This window comes from Ostrinia furnacalis, unplaced genomic scaffold (assembly GCF_004193835.3).
Source record: "Ostrinia furnacalis isolate ACB-3 unplaced genomic scaffold, ASM419383v2 OfSCF6620, whole genome shotgun sequence".
Taxonomy (NCBI): Eukaryota; Metazoa; Arthropoda; class Insecta; order Lepidoptera; family Crambidae; genus Ostrinia; species Ostrinia furnacalis.
In genome coordinates, this window is record NW_021136859.1 from 227,101 (window position 1) to 247,062 (window position 19,962).

At 43.6% G+C, this 19,962-nt stretch overlaps 2 protein-coding genes across 3 annotated transcripts in view; both read left to right on the top strand.

Annotated features, from left to right (window-relative positions):
• shg (DE-cadherin) overlaps positions 1-19,962 on the top strand; it is a 340,222-nt gene that overhangs the window by 187,594 nt on the left and 132,666 nt on the right. The window lies entirely within an intron of this gene.
• LOC114362564 (uncharacterized) lies at positions 9,886-11,097 on the top strand. Of its 2 annotated transcripts, XR_003656695.1 has the most exons (3): positions 9,886-10,240; positions 10,526-10,876; positions 11,076-11,097. XR_003656695.1 is itself a non-coding variant. In XM_028318018.1 (2 exons), the coding sequence occupies exons 1-2, from the start codon at positions 9,933-9,935 to the stop codon at positions 10,533-10,535; spliced, it is 318 nt and encodes a 105-aa protein (XP_028173819.1). In that variant the 5' UTR covers positions 9,886-9,932; the 3' UTR covers positions 10,536-11,097. The 2 variants fall into 2 exon arrangements, 1 of the variants encoding a protein (XP_028173819.1); XM_028318018.1 differs by having other exon boundaries at positions 10,526-11,097.

The window sequence follows — 19,962 nt, forward strand, 5'->3', positions numbered from 1 at the left end:
TAATGCATTAATTTGTTTAACAAGCAAAAAGTAATTTAACAGCCCTGTATTTTAGTAAAATTACTTCACAAACAAACTCAACTACCACCAGCTCGCACTAAGCGTTTCGACGACTCCTTTATAATGCGAACAGCTAGGGACTGGAATTCGTTGCCTGCTGCTGTATTTCCTGAACACTATAATCCGGGCGTTTTCAAGGCGAGAGTGAATAGGCACTTACAGGGCAGATATGTACCATCCTAGACTGCATCTCACTTAACACCAGGTGCGATTGCGGTCAAATACCTGCCTTGTCTAGCATAAAAAAGAAAAAAAAAAAAACTTTCTGCTCTAAAATTTTACTGCGGCCGGATCCATTCCAAAACCGATTTAAACTGTTCAGCTACAACTGTTTAATGTACAATATTGACACTGTTTCTTTTTATTTGCAGGTAAAACGGAGGCAAAGGAATATTTGCGGGGCGCTAGTTGAGTATGTGTTTACATTTTTAATGGGAATTTTGGCGCGAATTCTTTTTAGGTTAATTAATTAGGTGTTAATACCAAAAATCTGGACCGATAATTTAGTTTTGACGTAAAGTAAGTAATTGGGTAAATTGGTAAACAAGGTTTACTAATATTTGGGTACCTAAATGGATTTCTAAGAGCGAGTAAAACACTGGAAACCTTAATGAAAATTAAAAAGAACATGATTATACTATTTTCTTACTTGATTAAAATGTATCAATTTATAAATCTCTACAAGTCTACATATTACCTGTGGTCTTAGCTACATATCTTGTAAATGATATTTCCTTTAATATACATAAAGAGAGGACAAAGGTGATTTAGAAATTCAATTTAACTTTTAGCTAATAACCCAGCAAAGGCAATTTTCTTCCACACCCCCCAGTTGAGTGCCTTATTCAATATTTAATGTCATATTCAAGTACGCTCGAAGTTAATTGAACTAATTCTACTAATGTACGGCGGTTCGTCCCAATACATACATTAATCTGCTGTAACATAAGCCATCTGTAATTCCGTGTTATAAGCGTGAAATGTCTAATTACCTAAATTACATGCATGTCCTATTGGTCACAATAAAGTTAGGTGCAGAAGGCTAAGGCTAATATATTCAACAATTTTTATCAAATGAAAAAAAAAGCGTGGAAAGTAATCCTGTGATTTAAAATACGTGATTGGTTAAGTATTGAAATTCAACCGATCAAATTTTTTTTTTAAGTTTGTCTCAGACAGTGATGATGAATGAATTTTACTAAGTAAACATAGTAATAGCAGTAGTATTTACTTTCTAATCTACATTTTTATCTAATGGCGCGATGCCATGGTATTTTTTTATGGACAACGTATCTAGTTTAGCCTAGGTATTTTTTTTATAAAAACGGTTTATTTATCAAATTGTAACACACAAAACATCGCGCCATACTACGCTCACAGTCTAACAAGTTGCATTAAAAATTTGTATCCTGCATGTCATTTGTTTCGCGGTGAGACTACTACTCAAAACTATACTGTGGCTATCCTCTAATGAAGCGGAGCACTTGATAATTCGCCCGTATGCTCGGGCAATATGTAATAAAATGCTATTATGCCTCGATGCTGCCAATTTGATATCCGCCATTGTTGAAACCCCTGGGACACGGAATTAGAGCCCCTCGATTGCGAAACTTATTTGTGAATTTTGTGATCGAATTTATTGTGATGCAAACATAAAAAATCTAATCTTAAACGAAATTGTACGCCCTATTGAACAGTTGAGGCTTGTATTTATGAATTAGCTTGATTTTTGAATGATCAAACGAACTTACCAAGTGAAGTTCGATCTAAATTATCCTGTTTTCGCCGAAGAGATTTATTTTACCATGTAGTACCCCTGTACGACAACCCAATCCGCACACAATATTCAGCGTAGTAGTATTAAAAAACAAAAGAGCGGGCAACCCCACCCCTACCACGCTGTGGGCTNCATGTTCGGAATTTTTTCAATTTGTTTTTACGCGTCTTTTTCAAAATTTTCTAGGGTCACCCCCGACGTTTATCGGCTTTTCGGATTCGTCTCGGCGAGCCCTATCCATAGACACCTCATTTATAGGGATCCGACGACAAAATTTTAAAAAATTGGCCCTCCCACCCACCCATTTGTCTCTAGGCAGGTAGACTTTTTTGTTTTGGTCAAAAAATATTTTTCCGGTTTTTAGTTTATTTGGGCCAAATAGTGATTGAGAAATTATTTGAAGATATCTGAGTTTAGTTTGAAGTACATTTAAGTCATATTTGCCAATTCAATTATTGATTTGGATTGGATTAGCGGGGTTTTGCGCCGAATGTAATGCTCTGCAACAATATCTCAGGATTTTTCGATAAAAATCAAGCCTTTTCTCCGGACTTTTGATTTTTTCGTCTGGTAACCCTACTTAAATAAAGATGTGCTGTTAAAAACATGTATGGTTATACCCTCAAAAAACTATGGTGCTTCACGGATTGTAAGTATAGATTATATTACCAATGAACCTGCATACATTCTGATAATTAATTAATGATTGACTTACTTGACTTGACTTGAATGATAAGCATTTAATTTTTTTTAAATTCATAATACCTATAGAAAATACTGTCCGGTTTTCTGCGGCAGTGTGTCACCGGCATAGGGAGTCCGTGATTCGCCGCGCGGCATACGTGAATGACTCACGGCGACGGACGGTGGCGCGCGGGATGGCAGCGGGCGCGGCATGGCTGGCGTGCGCGCTGCTGCAGGTGCTGGGCGCGCAGGCGGGCGGCGGTGGCGGCGGCGGCGGCGGCGGCGGCGACCGGCGTGCCGTGGTGGCCGGCGAGGTGCGGTTCGGCGCGCTGTTTGCCGTGCACGGCGCGCCCGTGGAAGCGCGCGCGGGCTCCCGCTGCGGCGCCGTGCGCGAGCACTACGGCATCCAGCGCGTGGAGGCGACGCTGCACGCGCTGGACGCCATCAACGCGGACGCCGCGCTGCTGCCGGGGCTGCGGCTGGGCGCGGAACTGCGCGACTCGTGCTGGGCGCCGCCCACGGCGCTGCGGCAGACCATCGACCTGGTGCGGGATGCGCTCTCGCCGCCCGATCCCGCCGACTCCGACGCCCGTGCTTCCAAACTGTCGTCTACGTGCAGTCAGGTAAGTATACTAATACTAATATTATAAAAGGCAAATATTTGTATTCTCATCCACATTACCAGAGTAAATTTTCTATGACATTACTCACAGCACAGCTCGCGCTCTGGAAGAGCTTTGTGCTGTGAGTAACGAACACAGAACCATACCTACTCTTTCTCCTGATGGTCGCGCTAATCTATTTAATGGGTGCCAAGTTCAATGATCAGTCCTGAAGGATACGACTGTTTACTACGAGTATATTACTACTAAATATCCTAAGTGAATTAAAAAATCAAAAGTCGGTTCGATAGGCGCACTGACGAAAGTTGTTTTATGAGACGAATTACATAATAAGTACCCATAGATTAATGAGTTAACGGCTATTTTTTTATTATTTATTAAGGAAATATACAACAACATTCATAAAACATACTAGAAAGAAAGAAAGAAATAGAATTTATTGAACACAGTAAGCACAAATATAAACAATAACAACACAAAACGAATATATAAAAAATAGTGGGCCACTGTGTCAATAGGCTCCCGCTCAGCATTTATCCTTACATGCTCGTGAGGGCATGTCAAGAAGCTGGTCTTCCGCGGTCTACTAAGTTATTTATAAATCAAACCAAATAAAATAAACACATTGTTAGTTTTTCTTTACATTTCAATCTTTTACAATGATGGAAAAGGCTATAATTTAATGTATAAGTCGAAAATTATTAAAAATAATCTCGCTATGCATGCATTACGACCTAGACTAATTAGTAAAATCTGTGCATCACGCTCTCATACCTACTATGACATGCTCTGTCACTCTGTCAGACGGGACGCCGCGCGGAGTACATACTTGGGCGCATCATTGTCAGCGCGAGAGCACTCCGACGACCCTCCCAACCACGCTCCCGACGCTAATTGAAAGTCTTATTCCAACAGTAGTACTGTTTAATAAAAAACCTACACACTGGAAATATACTCGTCGTAACTCGTATTTACGTTAAAGCAGAGATTTTCATTTTTTTAAATAATGCTAAATCACTTTAACTTTAGGAACCACAGTTAGGTACTTGTTAATTCGCAAATAATAAGTTTTGAAGTTTTTCACAGAACTTTTAAATACAGAATCGGTACTTTTTTTTTAAATCGGGAAATACTTAGTCCGTCCTCACTGGCCCATGGGGACGACAGGTAGGACTCTCCCCGCTTTTCTTTCTCTTCCTTAGGTTACAGCAATGGGTTACAGCTTCCTTTTAACTAGCTGTCAAAGCGACACCGCGATACGAATTTATGCATACAGCTGATTTTCGTTCGTCGTCCAGTCGCGTTGCAATTGAAAATATTTAGCGCAATCGGGGCGCCGATGGTGTCCTTCCTAGACCAAAAAGACTTCGGAAACCAAAGGAAACGGAGCCGCGGGTTATTGTCATAAATTTAGGCATTCATCCGTAATAGCTCCGTCTCAAGCTATGGCTTGTTCCCGAGAAAGCCTCCCAGACTTCGAGGGGTCCAGTTCCACCAATCCCCCTTCGGTTGTTTTTTTGGAGATTTTCTCCTCGCGGTCCTGGTGAAACGGGAGTCCCGGTCCGGGTTTCGGTCAGCGGTCCATGCCGCTGCGCAAGTGAGGATTCAGACATCTCCGTGATTAAAATACGCGTGCATTGCTCAAGGTGCGCCACGTAGAGGACCCTCACCATCGCATCAATGTTTTTAGCTTAATGTGTTTATACTGAATGTGTATTCTGTAGATGTGTTACCAAATAAAGATTTTGGTTTTGTATATATAATAATAAAATAAATATATGACTTATTTTAAATAAATAACTTACTGTTAATAAACCTCAGGAAGCTGGTGGAGCGCGCAATACCGGACATCGGGCTCCGTTGCTGGGCGTGCTAGGGCCTGGCGCTAGTTCAGCTTCGGTACAAGTCCAGAACTTGCTACAACTATTTTCCATACCACAGGTAGAAAAGAGTAAACATCCGCCTTAATATACGATATGTATAATATTTTAAACTATTATGTTGCATTTTTACTATAAAATTATCACTTCACAGGATTTATTACAACAATATCTTTTTAACGGTAAATAAGATATTTACCCTCCCGACGTTTCGGCTCGGTTGCACGAGGTTGCACGAGTCATGGTCGCGGGCAGACTAAAGAGATGCGGCGTCGTCTGCTCCGGCGCGATGAGTTTTCTTCACCCACCCGCATTTGCACAATATTTTCGTCAGTGGTACAGTCAGTCCGACAAACTACACTAACAGTGTCCGGGTTTCTCTGAGACGGCCTAGAACGCGATTCGTATTTCGTTATCACCGGATTCCACGCTGATGATAGGTTAAATCCATCTTCTCGATTGAAATTCTTATGCTTTTTAATTTCAATGGCTTCACGTATCAACCTAACATGGTAATGCCTATCAGTTGAGAGGATTTTTGGGTCATGAAGTTCCATCCAGTGATTAACGTCCGAAGTTAACAGATGTTCAGCTATCGCAGATTTGCACGTCTGTCGTCATAATCTTATTTACCGTTAAAAAGATTGTTGCAATAAATCCCGTGAAGTGATAATTTTAATATACATATGTATCTGCGGCTAAACTAGTTAATTAAAAATTTTCTACCCTATAACTACCCAGAGTGTCACCACAAGACCACAATAGATTTTACCGTGAACTTCTTAAAAGGTTAATTTAGGTTCATACTGAACTCTGCATCGTACCAGGTGTCGTACTCGGCGACGTCGCGCGAGCTGTCGGACCGCGCGCGCTTCTCCACGTTCTTCCGCGTGGTGCCGTCTGACCTGCATCAGGCTCGCACCATGGTGGCGTTGTTGCGCGCGCACAACTGGACCTACGTGCATGCAGTACACACTGATGGTTCGTAAGAAATGACAACAAAACTCAGTAATCGAATGGTTATCTTGCTCGATAACTCAGCAGAGCCCATAAATGTGACAGAGAGCTACGGGCAAAGCGGAATGGCAGCATTCCGTGAAGAGGCCGCACGTGGTGGAGTGTGTGTGGCGCGCGAGGAAGCACTGCGGGCAGCGCCGGGCGCCGTGGAGGTGGACCGCACGCTGCGGCGGCTGGCCAGCGGGCCGCAGGTGGTGGTGTGCTGGTGCGAGGGCCGCACGGCGCGCGCGCTGCTGGCGGGGCTGGCGCGCGCGGGCGGCCCGGCGCTGCGGCTGGTGGCCAGCGACGGCTGGGCCGACCGGCGCGACGTGGTGGCGGGCCTCGAGCGAGCGGCCAACGACGCGCTCACCCTGCGCATTCGCTCGCCGTACCTGCGCGACTTTGATTCCTACTACCATTCTCTAAAACCGCATACTAATTTTAGAAACCCATGGTTCACGGTAATAAATAAACCTTTAAAAAATGTCTTATTCAAAATATCACATAAGATTCCTATTAATTTTTCTGTTCGTTTAGGAATTTTGGGAACAAAAGTTCAACTGTTCCATGTCTGACAAATCTGAAGTCGGAATGCGTCGATGTACAGGTAGATTACTCCGATATACCTATACATATGTATTTACATACACTCATAAAACTAACTTAAGAACAACGTTTCTGTCAGGGCTTGAATCCCTCGGAACAGACTACACACAAGAGCCAAAACTGGCATTGGTAGTGAGAGGCGTGTACGCGCTGGCGCACGCTCTGCACGACATGCGCGCGGCGGCGTGCGGCGCGCGCGGCGCGGGGCTGTGCGCGGCGCTGCGGCCCTTCAACGTGTCCCTGTACCGCCGGCACCTGGCGCGCGTCCGCTTCCACGCGCCCGACGGCGGCTTAGTCGCTTTCGATGACAACGGAGACCCCTTACCGGAGTAAGTTTCGGAGGAAGAGTAGGGCTTGTGTATTAACTGCAGACTTAATAATAAAGCGTGTCTTGTTGGCAGATTGAGCGAATACGATGTGATGAACTTGGTGAGTGACGGTAGCGGAGGCTGGCGGTACGAGCGCGTGGGGCGGTGGCGGCGCGGAGCCTTGCAGCTGCGAGGAGGAGACGCTGCCGCCGCCAGGTGCTGGACTCACTGAGTTTTCCAAAAAGTAAAAAAAAAAATGGTCTTCGTACTATGACTTTCAGGTCTACCACTCTAAATTCAAAAGTGAACTTGCACAGATCATACGGTAGTGTTAGACAGTTGCACTCTGGCCAGGCGTGCGTCGGGCGTGCAGGCGGCGTGCTCGGCGCCGTGCGGCGCGGGCCAGTGGGCGCGCGCGGGCGAGGGCCGGGCGCGCTGCTGCTGGGCCTGCGTGCCGTGCCCGCCGCTCGCCGTCACCGGCCCGCCGCCGGCCACCGGCTGCCTGCTCTGTCCGCCCGGACATCGTCCTGACGTCCATCGCACTAGTAAGATATTATGAAATAATAATTAATATGCATTTTAAACGAAAAGATGAAATGTGATCAAGAGTTTCGTATTTTCAATTGAAATATTCATAAATGACACACAAACAATCATTCATAACAGTTTTTAGGTCACGCTTTATGCGATGCGGGTGATATAAGTGCACTTGGTCAATAAATAAAGTCGCATTAATTTTAAGGTGAACAAAGGCGACTGCTTTAGGCGACTGCTTTAGGCGACTGGGTGATATCACCTAAGTGAAATGGGTCCGAGGTGAAACGAGGACACTAAAAATCTACTTTGTTCACCCAGGTGAACAAAGTGGAATAAACCACACCGATTACGCCGAGATTTCTGATCCGATTTACCTACGTGATTCTTTCTTTGTTCGATGCGAATTGGTTGCCATTTGGTCCCATAAACATTTAATTTAAGTAATTTGGTTGGGCAGTTTTTTTTTACTTTATGAGCAATTTTGTTAAGTTTTTTAGCAATAACTTTGGCAATATTGGAGATTCTTGATAAAACTTGTACTCGTATATCAAACTTAAGGTAGAGGATAATATCACGCATGTCATTTATTAAAACATTCTAAAACTAATTGCCACTTGGAAAAAATTGCAAAGCTCGAGATGGCGGGGAAAAGAAAAGGGAAATAGCCTGGCCCTATAAATAGGTTTCTCCAGTTGGCTAGTGTAGTTCAGTTCAGGTTACTTCAGTTTAATTCAGATTCAGTACATGCACTAAAAAGTAAATAATAAAATAAACTGCGTTTTAAAAAACCACCTTAAAATTAATCTGACTCCGAAAAAGTACACTAAAAGTAGAAAAATAATTACGTTACTTATTTATTTTAAGGACAATATTACGATTATGATTGATATTTTTGCAGTCGTGCTCCGGTACCGAACTTACTACCGGGTTTACTTGAGCATTGTAGACTAGCACCGACTCCGAGAATAATAATCATGGTCATACAAATTGTCCTAATTAAATAAAGTAATTATTTTTCTACTTAAAAAAATTTAGGCTAATTTTTTACCTGTAAAAAACGAAATTCTTATTAGTTATTTCAACTTGAACGTAGGTTGCCTACCATCTCCCGTGGAGTGGGGAGGGTCGGAGCAGTGGGCGCGGTCGGTGGCGCTGGGCGCGGGCGGCGCGGGGCTGGCGGCGGTGCTGGCGTGCGCGGCGACGTTCTGGCGGCACCGCGCCACGCCGGTCGTCAAGTCGGCGTCGCGCGAGCTGTGCGCGCTGCTGCTGCTCTCGGCCGCCGCGTGCCACGCCGCGGCGCTGGCGTCGGCGCTCCGGCCTGCGGTCATACCTTGCATTGCGGTGTGTTCTCGTAAACTTACTGTGACTTTTGAATAGATATAACATTCTAATTGCATTTCTAAGTACCTATATTATCAATTTCCAGTACTTATTAAATTTTTGTGGATTCTTTGTATGTAGTTCTTTCGTATTAGGTCTGTTATATGTATTGGCTTCCTTTATTGCTAATAACTAATAATTGAAGGTGCGCCTGGCGGCACCATCTTTGGCCGGCGTGTATGCAGCAGTGCTGGCGAGGACGGTGCGGGTGGCTCGCCTGGTCGCTGCTGCAGAGCGGCGACCGGCTGCCCGACCTAGACTGTTATCGTCACGAGCACAGGTAAGCTTTCATTACAAGAATGGATTAAATAAAATACACACACTTTTGACATGTCTATCTAAACACATACTCAGAAGATCACGCACTTTGTGTCACCCAACATGAAATTGAAAGAAGTTGAAAATCCCACTGTGCCTGCCACTAGGGCAAAAAGATTATGAGATATGTGAAGGCTCCGCAAAACTTTTGCATAAGTATTTTTTTACGATATTTTTCATATTCCATACAAATAAAGAAATTTTGAGTTTGACTAATGTACTCGTAAGGTGTGGACTTGGGTGTGCCTGACGGCGCCGGGCGCGGCGGCGGCGGCGTGGAGCGCGGCGGCGTGGGCGCCGGCGCCGCGCCTGCTGCACCCGGGCCGCGCGCGCTCCGTGCTGGCGTGCGGCGGCGAGCGCGCGCCCGCGCAGCTGCTGCCGCTGGCGCCCGCGCTGGCGCTGCTCGCCTCCTGCGTCGTGCTGGCCGTGCGCACGCGCCGTCTGCCGCACAACTTTAACGAGACCAAGTATGCGTCGGTAAAAACTCTTAACGCTGTAAACCCGTCGCCTTTTCCGGTCGAAAGGAAGATAAATTCCTTAAATTTAAGTAAAAAATTAAGCCTGTATTCGGAACGACTTGGGCACCGAACTAAATGAATGATAATTATTAAATTTTATTATTTAATTATATTGTTTGATTTCTGTTTCTTCTAGCACACTTCTAGTGTATAAGTCGTACCCTAACCTTGCAAAAAGAAATGCTGTGTATGCCTACAGTTGAGGTCAAATCCTGTGCGTCACATATAAATAAATAAATATAAACATGATCACCCCACCCGGTCAGGTTCGTGGGCGCGGCGGCGTACGCGACGTGCGTGACGTGGGTGGCGTTCTTCCCGCTGTACGCGGCGACGGCGGCGCGCACGGCGGCGCTGTGCGCGTGCGTGTCGCTGTCGGCGGGCGCGTGCGTGCTGCTGGCGCTGGGCCCGCGCGTGTGGGTGTGCCTGTGCCGGCCGCGGCGCAACACGCGCGCGCACTTCCTCACGGCCACCTCCATCCGCTGCCACCTGGGCAAGTACCGCCCCGGCGCGGAGCCGCCATCCGCTGCAGACTCGCCTCGGGTGGTCGTTGGTATTTATTAGTTAACATCTTTAACCTATAATAATCTCCTTCAACATACTTCTTTATTATTATAAAACACTTAAATCTAGTCCTGAAAAGTGAGCAATTTATCAATTTGCTGTATTATAAGATTTTTAAAAACTGAAATCATTATGAACTGCAAGTCTGCAGATGACTTCATAATACGTTTCACCATACAAAATCTATGGGAGTTGCGTTTGGCTAGCTCAAAAAAGTATGTTACTTAATCAACTCAGCCACTTTTTATAAACTTTTATCTAAACGTCGTCGCAGCACATCGTGATACCAGCTGCCAAACCGAGGCCCGAGGCGCGGGCGAGGGTGCGGGCGCGGGAGCGAGCGCGGGGCCGGGCGGCTGGTGCGCGGCGGCCGGCGCGTGCGCCCGCGTGACGCGCGCGCCCCTCGACGACGGCGACGACGGCGGCGGCGACGCCGACGTGCTCATCGTGCTGCTGCATCATCACCATGCCGTGCCTCCAGCGATCTCGGACCACAGCCTACCGTAGAGGACTTCACTCGAAAACATATTAAAAAGAATAGGATTTTAAAAATGTAACTAGTGCATTTCGTGCAAAATCGACGCGGAGATGAATAGTGATAAATTATTTTAGTCAATACTAAAATGTACCTTAAGTAGTCTGAAAACCTAAATATTAAGTGCACAATAAATTTAAATTATCTCTATAAGTATTAGTCTCATGGTCAAACGTTTGAAAACCCCACTCTAATCCTTTGCGTTTGATGTCGTATTCGTGACGTAACAGACGCAGACGCTGAAAAAATGTACCCATTTCGTGCCGGCACGGTGACGCGGCGGTTCCAGAATAGCCGCGAGCGAGGGTCGCTCCAGTGCGCGGCGCGATGTCTCCGCGTGCGCTAGCGCTGCTTCTGATGTGCGCGCACGTGTGCGCACAAGATTTACGGATAGGTTGGTATTTTTCTGAAATCAAATTACAGTTTAAATCGAAAATAAGAAAGGTCAATGAAGAATTTGATATTTGAAAAGTATCTAATCTATCTTATCTATAAAGCAAAATTATGGGAAGTGATCTGTGTTGTGTGTTTATAAAATTCTATTTTCGGAACTAAGTCAATATTATGATAAAACATAAATACCTATTATCGGAAAATTCGATAGGTATCTATCTAAATAAAAACTACATTATGTAATGCGAATGCACAAAACTACCTATGCAACATGCATACACCAATCACCATCGCTGAAACCCCTGTCTGTGACACAGATTTCAAAATAATAGAAATAAATTGGAAAATTTAATTGAAGTACGAAAGGTGGCATATCAGCGGACGACGGCCTGATCGTGTGTTTGGCGGCAGGCGTGGTGGAGCAGGAGCCGGTGGCGGCGCAGCGGCTGGCGGCGGCGGTGGAGGCGGCGCTGCAGGAGGGCGCGGCGCTGGTGGCGCCCGTGGAGCCCGACGAGCCGCTGGCCGTGCCGGCGCACGTGTGCGCGCAGGTCCGCTCTCCACCTCCCAGGCTTCAGATTCTTCGATTTGCAATAAGATATCGAGTGTGTTGTCCCTTCGCAGGCCGGGGAGGAGGTGGCGGGCGTGGTGAGCGGCGGCTCGGCGCGCGCGGCGGCGCTGGGCGCGGCGGCGGCGGCGCGCGCGGGCCTGCCGCTGCTGCTGGTGGCGCCCGCGCCGGCCGACGCGTCCTGGGAGGCGCTCGCTATGTACCCGCACCCCGACGTTCTCGCTATGGTCACTCATGCACTCTGTTTTTGTAATAAATCTCAGTTCTTGAAAGCATCTCGTTCATCTCACGCACTTTGATACGATTCTAGTCGGAGTACTTACTCTATGATAGATCTAGAATAAATTAAGATACTCGGAGGATAAAGCTTGATAGGCCCCAGAAATACATACCTACATCCAATTTCCGTTTCCGGCGAAATTGATATGCATCGGGCGGGCGTGATGCGTGACTTATGATTCGTAGGTCTTCAATGTCACCGCAACAATTGACAGGCATGCGCGGACTTGTGCGAGGCCAAAGGCTGGAGCAGCGCGGTGCTGCTGCACGAGGGCAGCGCCGCGGGCGCGGCCGGCGTGGCGCCCGACGCCGCGCGCCTCACGCTGCTGCCGCGCCAGCTGCCGCCGCCGCACGAGGAGGCGTTGCTCAGGTACATTCAGTTTATTGTCGGGCGCGACCGGCGCAACTCTTTTAGCCTATCCGAAAGCAAAAGTAGCAGCGCTATGCTTTCAGTTTATGAATAGTTATCCATCCTATTATTATTTTATTATATATGTATGTGTCTATGTATGTATTCATATGTTATTTATGTAATTATATTTTTTTTTATTCTTATGTAGCGANTTCTTATACTGCGTGCGGTCGTTGCGCGTGCGCACAAAGGAATGAGACCGCTCGGACACCGAGCCCACAGCGTGGTAGGGGTGGGGTTGCCCGCTCTTTTGTTTTTTAATACTACTACGCTGAATATTGTGTGCGGATTGGGTTGTCGTACAGGGGTACTACATGGTAAAATAAATCTCGGAGGCGAAAGCAGGATAATTGGTTTCATCATCTATAAATAATTATATTATCGTATAACGGGATATGGCAAGGCAGAAAAAGAAGAAGAATATCATATTATTTTCAGCAACAGGACGTCCACTGTTGAACATAGGCCTCCCCCAATGATTTCCATATCGCCCGGTTGGTAGCGGCCTGCATCCAGCGCCTTCCTGCTACCGTTATGAGATAGTCGACCTTTAGTTTCATTGAAACTTCTTTTCAAAGAGCATTTTATTTTTAACCAATATTTTGGGGAGTTTAAATGTCACAATATGAAGTGAACGAATGAACATACTCGTAGATTGTTAAAAATGCTTGCCGAATGAAAATCCCAATCCGAGTTGTTAACTAGATTACCGCCTACTGCGATGTGATGTGAGTGACACTTCGCAATTGTATGGCGCTTTGCCCCGAGGCGAAGAAGTCCCATCGGCTATTTCGCCCCTACCGTTGAATTAATATTAAAGTCTTTCTCTCACTCTATTATTAGCCTATAACCCCCAATCACCCGGCCTAGGGCGTCCATATGTCAGTGACGTCACTTTGCGCGCCATTGCGCGTACGCCCCAAGCGTTAGGGCAATATTGCTAATTGGCGATTGTTCGCACTTTTGTGGGGGTAGTTTTTGGAGATTTCAGTGGATATAGAACTGTAAATGTTCCGTATTTTTTATGGAATGAAAAAAAAAAACTAAGATACGTGAGCAAAATCTACCTAAATGCAGATAAAAAAATAACTTGTTGTAAATAAATAAATAAAAAAGTACTTGAAGATGCTCCCTCACGGGAAGCATTCACGTGTATCTAATGTAGCATTACACAATCGTAGAAATACCTCGAATAATGGTCGGTTTTCCTCCTTCACTGATATATAATTCTGGAATCTGTAACGTTACATTGCACATGAATGCTCCCGGTGAGAGAGCACCTTTAAACAATTATTATCAATAAACAAATAAAAATGAAAAAGTTATTTCGCCTTACACAACTTCATAACTGTTAATAGATACGCAAATCAAATTACATTGTAATCGCCAACTTTCGAGCGCGATAAAATCCGTTGACCAAAATTGGATGACGTGACCGCGTCAGAACCGTTCGTGATCGTATCATGACGTAAACAGAGTGCATGATAAAAATTACGTAATACGTCACCCTTGACGCATTGTGGGCGGCGGGACCAACCTGATTAATGACGGCACGGATAAAAACCACGGGGGCGAAGCACTGGGACCCCGAAAATTCGCCCTTGTATTTATTGCTTATCCATTTTATTACGATCAACCTTTTTCTTGTTTACGGCGTAGAGCGAGTGGCGGCCAGAATTGGCGCGCGGATTTGAAATTGGAACGAGTTTTAAAAAGAAATTCGCGCGAATGGCCGCGCGAGTGACGTTCGAATTTCAAAATGGTACTCGATCGGCGGTTTACGGAGTTGGCTTCACGCCTCATCTGACGTTATGGGTCTACGTGATCGAACTCCGACATTAGATTAGGGAGTGCGTTTAAACGGCGATATTGATATTCATAGTTTATGCAGTAGTGGATAGAGGACGTGTGGAGCGAATTGGGTTCGAAACGTGCGAGCAAATCGGTTTTAAAAGCACTTTACTCTATCACGTTCTTACTTCTATACCACAGAGAATTCCCAAGATATAAAAATAAATCTGAACTTATTTTTACCGGCGATAACTATTCTAAGCTCTATGCCTTATAAAATTCTTATTAAAGATATCGACAAAAGGCGTAAGGGTCAGTCCCTAATGACGAAGGGTGCCAAGTGCACATACTCTGTCCCCTACATAAATAGCTACATAATATCAACTATTTGATTAGGCATTAGGGAGCGACCCTCTTTCATTAGATCTTTAAATGCGTTTTCTAAATGAGATTTCGGTGTTTTGTATGAAATATGTTACTTTTATTGGCAGCAGGAATTCAATTTTGTATATTGTTGGGGATTTTGATTAAACGCTATCTAGAAAATTACTGTTTATTGCCAATTTAATAAAGTGAGCTCCCGTTAATGTTAACCCCAGGACATAAGTATTACATTTTGTTAATAATAATTTTTAATTGTAATTTATTGACGATACAGACGAAAATTCTATGAAAGAAGCTGTCAAATAATGTCTGATCTAGTTCCCTTACTTGGTCACGCTTTATTTTCAATTTTCGTTCTTAATTAAAATTCATTGACAACTTTAAACCCTATTCTGTCACGCCCGATTTAACTAACCCTGTAAATGCTTTTTGGTTTTAACTTCAAACCCGATAACCGTATCCGGACACGAGTACGAGTGCCAATTACTCGTGCCATTAGGCGTCCGGGTATTTATTAATTTGTGAACTTTAAACTGATTCTGTTAAGGTGCATAATGAGTAATCACCAAAACACAAGAGGAACGAGAAATGGAAAATTGGAAACGATAAAACCACAAAAATAAAGATGTTCACTTATTCATTCGCCAAACGAACTAAAATATACTTTTGTAACTTTATAAATTATACTTTTTCCACATATTACTATTTTTTTTACAAGAGAATAACTTCCCTATCCTATCTCGTGTGCTTAGAAAGCAGACAACTCTTAGATACTGAATTTTTTGCATACATACGTACTTGTTTGTTTTACAAAATTACTGTAACATAAGCCAACTCCTACGTACGAGAGAAAAAGTAGGATATACTTATCTTCTTAACCTTAAAAAATCGTATTTAAAAATAGGGTTATACAGTCTGCGAAGTCCGCATACAGCCGGATAAATTACTAAACCGTCCGAGCCGGACAGACACGCGTCCGGGGATCCCGATCGCGCAAAATGAAAATAGCGGCCGTCATTTGCGACTAATTTGCGACCGTAACCGGACACTGCTGGCGTTAATGATAGTCCCGGAGAGGTGGCGTTAGTTAAATTGAGAGGGAAAACAAAAAATCTCGCAGAAAACATACGTATGGAAGAGATTTTCATTAACTTTTAACCAAGCAGTGTTTGAATTGACCCCATAATAATATTAATGTTATCTTTGAAGAAACAGTTAAAAACCAATGGATTTTTTGTTAGCCTGGTTACAGGTTAGTAAGAGATGTGCATGTCACCAAAAATTAATTTCAGACTTCGACATACATGTGTAAGTAAAACAGGAAAGTTCTATTGTACCTCTATCCATCAAAGCACTGAACTTTATTCAATGCTCTTTTGAACAGAGATTACGGTACAAAAGGCGAATTAAAGCCTCACTATTTCATTCATCATGTCAGATCATGATAGATTTTACATCCCTCACATATAATGAAACCCATCGGATTAATGTCATGCGATCTTTTGTAGGTATAATGTTTCTGTTATATCGTCGAAAAATACTGTAAATGTAACGTAATGTAATGTCTATATTTGGCATATTATTACATCGTGATATAAATAAATGACTTGTAATTACAGAAACATTTCGCCACTTAACCCGAAACTGCGGGGCGGAGTTCCGAACCGGACAACCCGGACGTCCGGGCCTCAATTAGCCGCATCATTACTGAAAATGCGTCTGTCATTTACCGCTAATTCGCAAGCAATCGGACACTTTTGGTGGCCCTAATGACGATCAGTTAAAAAAACCTACAATAAATAAAAATAGACTATGTTTTGGACGTATAGATCTCAATAACATTATTATTAAATTGATACTTCTGCAAACTTTTGGAAGAATCGCTACATATTTTAACACCAATCAAAGAAAAAAATACGAATATTTCGAAAAAGTCACGATAAAAAGAAATCCGAAACAGGAAACTTTATACTTCCGAAAGTAACTGGACAATACAGAACTTTTTTCACCAAAACATGTTATGAATTATTTAATATCTGGATCACGTGATCCCAGAATTACAATGGCGTCAAACTAATAACTTCTCCGCAAGAAATATCATTTTTTGGGGAAAATAAAATATTATTTCGGCCCCCCAGTCTGCGGACTGTGAACAAACAGTTGTAAGGGGAAGCGGGCATTTCGCAAACATGTTGTAAAATAAACAGCAACAAATTTCATATCGGGGCAGGGGCATTATTCTTGGCAGGGGCAAAAATAGTGTGTTTAAGGAGCTTATCCCGACGATATGAGGTTATTGGCAGAGGGTGAGAATTTATTGCATCTGAATAAATAAAATTTGTATTAAGCCACTTTTATGTTGCACATTCGTATGCGATGTTAACCCTAAAAGGTCGGGGGTAAAATATGAAAAATTGGCAGTACACCTGTAATTGGTTTTAGCCCTTTATTCCAATAAAGTATAAAGTAAATTTACAGCGCGCAGGTAGTTTCTATAATCAATTAAATTTTATTAAATCTATAAATGAGAAGGCTGCTGCGGTCAACTTAGTTATTTTAATGGATACTGTTAGATAGAAGAAGAACTCGACTACACAAAGAATCAACGCAAAATTACATCTGTCTCTATATGATTTCAGTATAAATGTTCATCACACAAACAATTTGCCCCTTTCGTCTAAAGTCTGACTGAACAATTTAGTGGTCTTATAGCTTGTCTTCCTGAACTAAATTGGCACTGTTTTCTCACAAGCCACCTGAATTTACGAGCTCACCGCTCTTACGTTGAGTATCAAACTGCATCTAGCTAGTGCCTACAACAACAATGAAATCATAGCCAGTGCGTCTATTACAAAGGTATATTAACAAAGAAATCACATCTGTCCAGAATACCTAAAAATCCAATCATAAATAATGCGCACGTAAGTTATAAGCAAGCACAATCACACGCTTGTCAAACATATTTTTGCGGGCACACATACACAAAAGCATGAGATGCGAAATTCTAATAGAACTTATTATAAGTACTTAACTTAAATTAATGCGTTCTATTATTATTTGTTCGTTCGTTTCAGCCAAATGACGTCCATTGCTGGACAAAGGCCTCCCCCAAGGATTTCCACAACGACCGGTCCAACGCTGCCCGCTCTCCGTGACCTTCACCAGATCGTCGGTCCACCTAGTTGTTAGTTTGGTCTAGAAGCGTCGTCTTACTAGAAAAAGCCGCCATCATTTACTCAGACTCTTCTGTGTCTATTTCCCTTGCGCATGCCAGTATCAGCTCCGATGTACATGGGCTCAAGAGTTGATAGCACACTCGTCGGCACGTCGTTGCATACACCTTAATTGTCCATTCGGTTGTGGGAGCGTAGCTAAAGGACGAAGCACCCTTAGCAACCCGGAAACGGATCGTAACCGTATCGACTTGAGGCGGTCCGTTTTTTTGTATGAAACTCTGTACACGTAAACGCCTCGCCTCGCGACGAAAGGCTAAAGGTGTAAATCCTTTTCTAGGTTGATAAGTGTGCTTATGACCTTACACTAATAGTCTGGGCTAGTTAAAGCGATTCTTGGTAGTGTTGGACTGTTTGAGTTTCATTAGGTCTGAGAACTAGGTATATAAAGTTGTTAGATGTACAGTTAACAGGACATGTGTGCTTACCATGACATTTACATTAAGGTGTGCTCGCTAGCGAATACGTCAAAAATCAAAAGATTTTAGGTCTCGACATGAGCGCTGTACAATCTGTCATACATTTAATGTAATTTTTTACGCAGTCGCTAGTCTCGCTAGCGAGCATATTCTGTGCGTCCACTTTACAATTTTCAAGACGAAAGCGATAAAAATGTGAAAACAGTTGCAGAAAATAAATATAAAGTTATTGGGGAAGGAAAAAAGGCTACGAGGATGGGATCGCACTTAAATTTTTTCAAAGTTGCCCCGCCAGCACATTTCGATATCATTATTTGCACATATTTTAGCAAAGGCCAGTGACAGTCAGCTATCTACAAAATCCCAATTTTCATTAACCCACCGCTACCTCAGAGCACACATAAAATATTCCAAATAACAATATTGGGGTTATGTAAACGTGACGCGTCGTATCTAAGCGCGTAATAGGAATGTAAGGATGTATGTATACTGGACTGTCTTTTACTTTTATTTTAGAAAGCACCTTTATGCGATTGAAAAGGTATTTATTGATCTCTTGTAAATTATGCTGCAATATGAGGTTAGAAATAGTCATCGTCATGAAATAGTTTCTCTTACCAATGTATGATGGATAAAATGCCCGTTGAAACAGTGAATCATTTAGGTCTTAGTCCAACTGAAAATATGTACAGTCTCGATCACAAAAAGAAAGAAAAAAATACAATGGGACAAAAAACAAATACGTAGAAAGAAAACATGAATAAAGAGGAATAACTGAACTGAGTAAAGCCTGGTCCGTGAGCACGTAGAATTTTGTCCAATGACCCCAAGCTACCCATCCTTATCGCTCGCGCGTAATTATATTGCTTTCGCGACTGTGCGACGGGCGCCCGCAGTGAGTGTGCGAGCGCGATAGCAACATAATTACGCGCGAGCGATAAGGATGGGTAGCTTGGGGTCATTGGACAAAATTCTACGTGCTCACGGACCAGGCTTTAGTGATGTCAATTATGATTCTGCTTCTTCTCAACACTGGCCCACACCACACACTCAGTATTATCCCGAGATTCCCGGGATTCTTCGGGATTCCCGAAGCAGTGGTGGGGTTAAAGTAATACTGGGATATCTAAAAAAGCTTTGCCCATTTGTAAATCTAAACGACTACGTTTCCTTCTAAAACTTCCGAAAAACCAACTGTGAACTTGTGAACACGACCTACGCGCGTAATGTGGGGCTTATCTATCCATCGTGTATCCAGGGTTGGCAAAAAGAGCACTCACACGAGGATTAATGGTGGATCAGACGGCGTTAACACCGAAATGCCCCTATCTCGGTTTAGGCACAACCAACGTGGAAGGAGCAGATCCGGGTAAAACCGTCGCTACACTGTGGTTTGGTTTGGCTTTGGTTCCAATTTTGTGAACATAAATGCCGTGACGTATGTATAATTTGTGCCACATTATTTTTGCCTAACCATGAAAGATAACCCACCGTATGTTTTATCTAGGTAAAATGTTTGTCTTCTTCGTTCGTTTCAGCCGAAAGACGTCCACTGCTGGACAAAGGCCTTCCCCAAGGATTTCCACAAAGTCCGGTCCTACGCCTTCTAAACTACATTGATTTAGCAACTGTGAAAAACTGCCTAAATTTCAATTGATTCAAAATTTGACTGTGAGGCTACCACTCTGCCCATTTTCATG

Bases quoted from the DNA above. Each gene is read 5' to 3' on its own strand.
- LOC114362564 (XM_028318018.1), top strand. From the start codon at position 9,933: ATGATCACCCCACCCGGTCAGGTTCGTGGGCGCGGCGGCGTACGCGAC.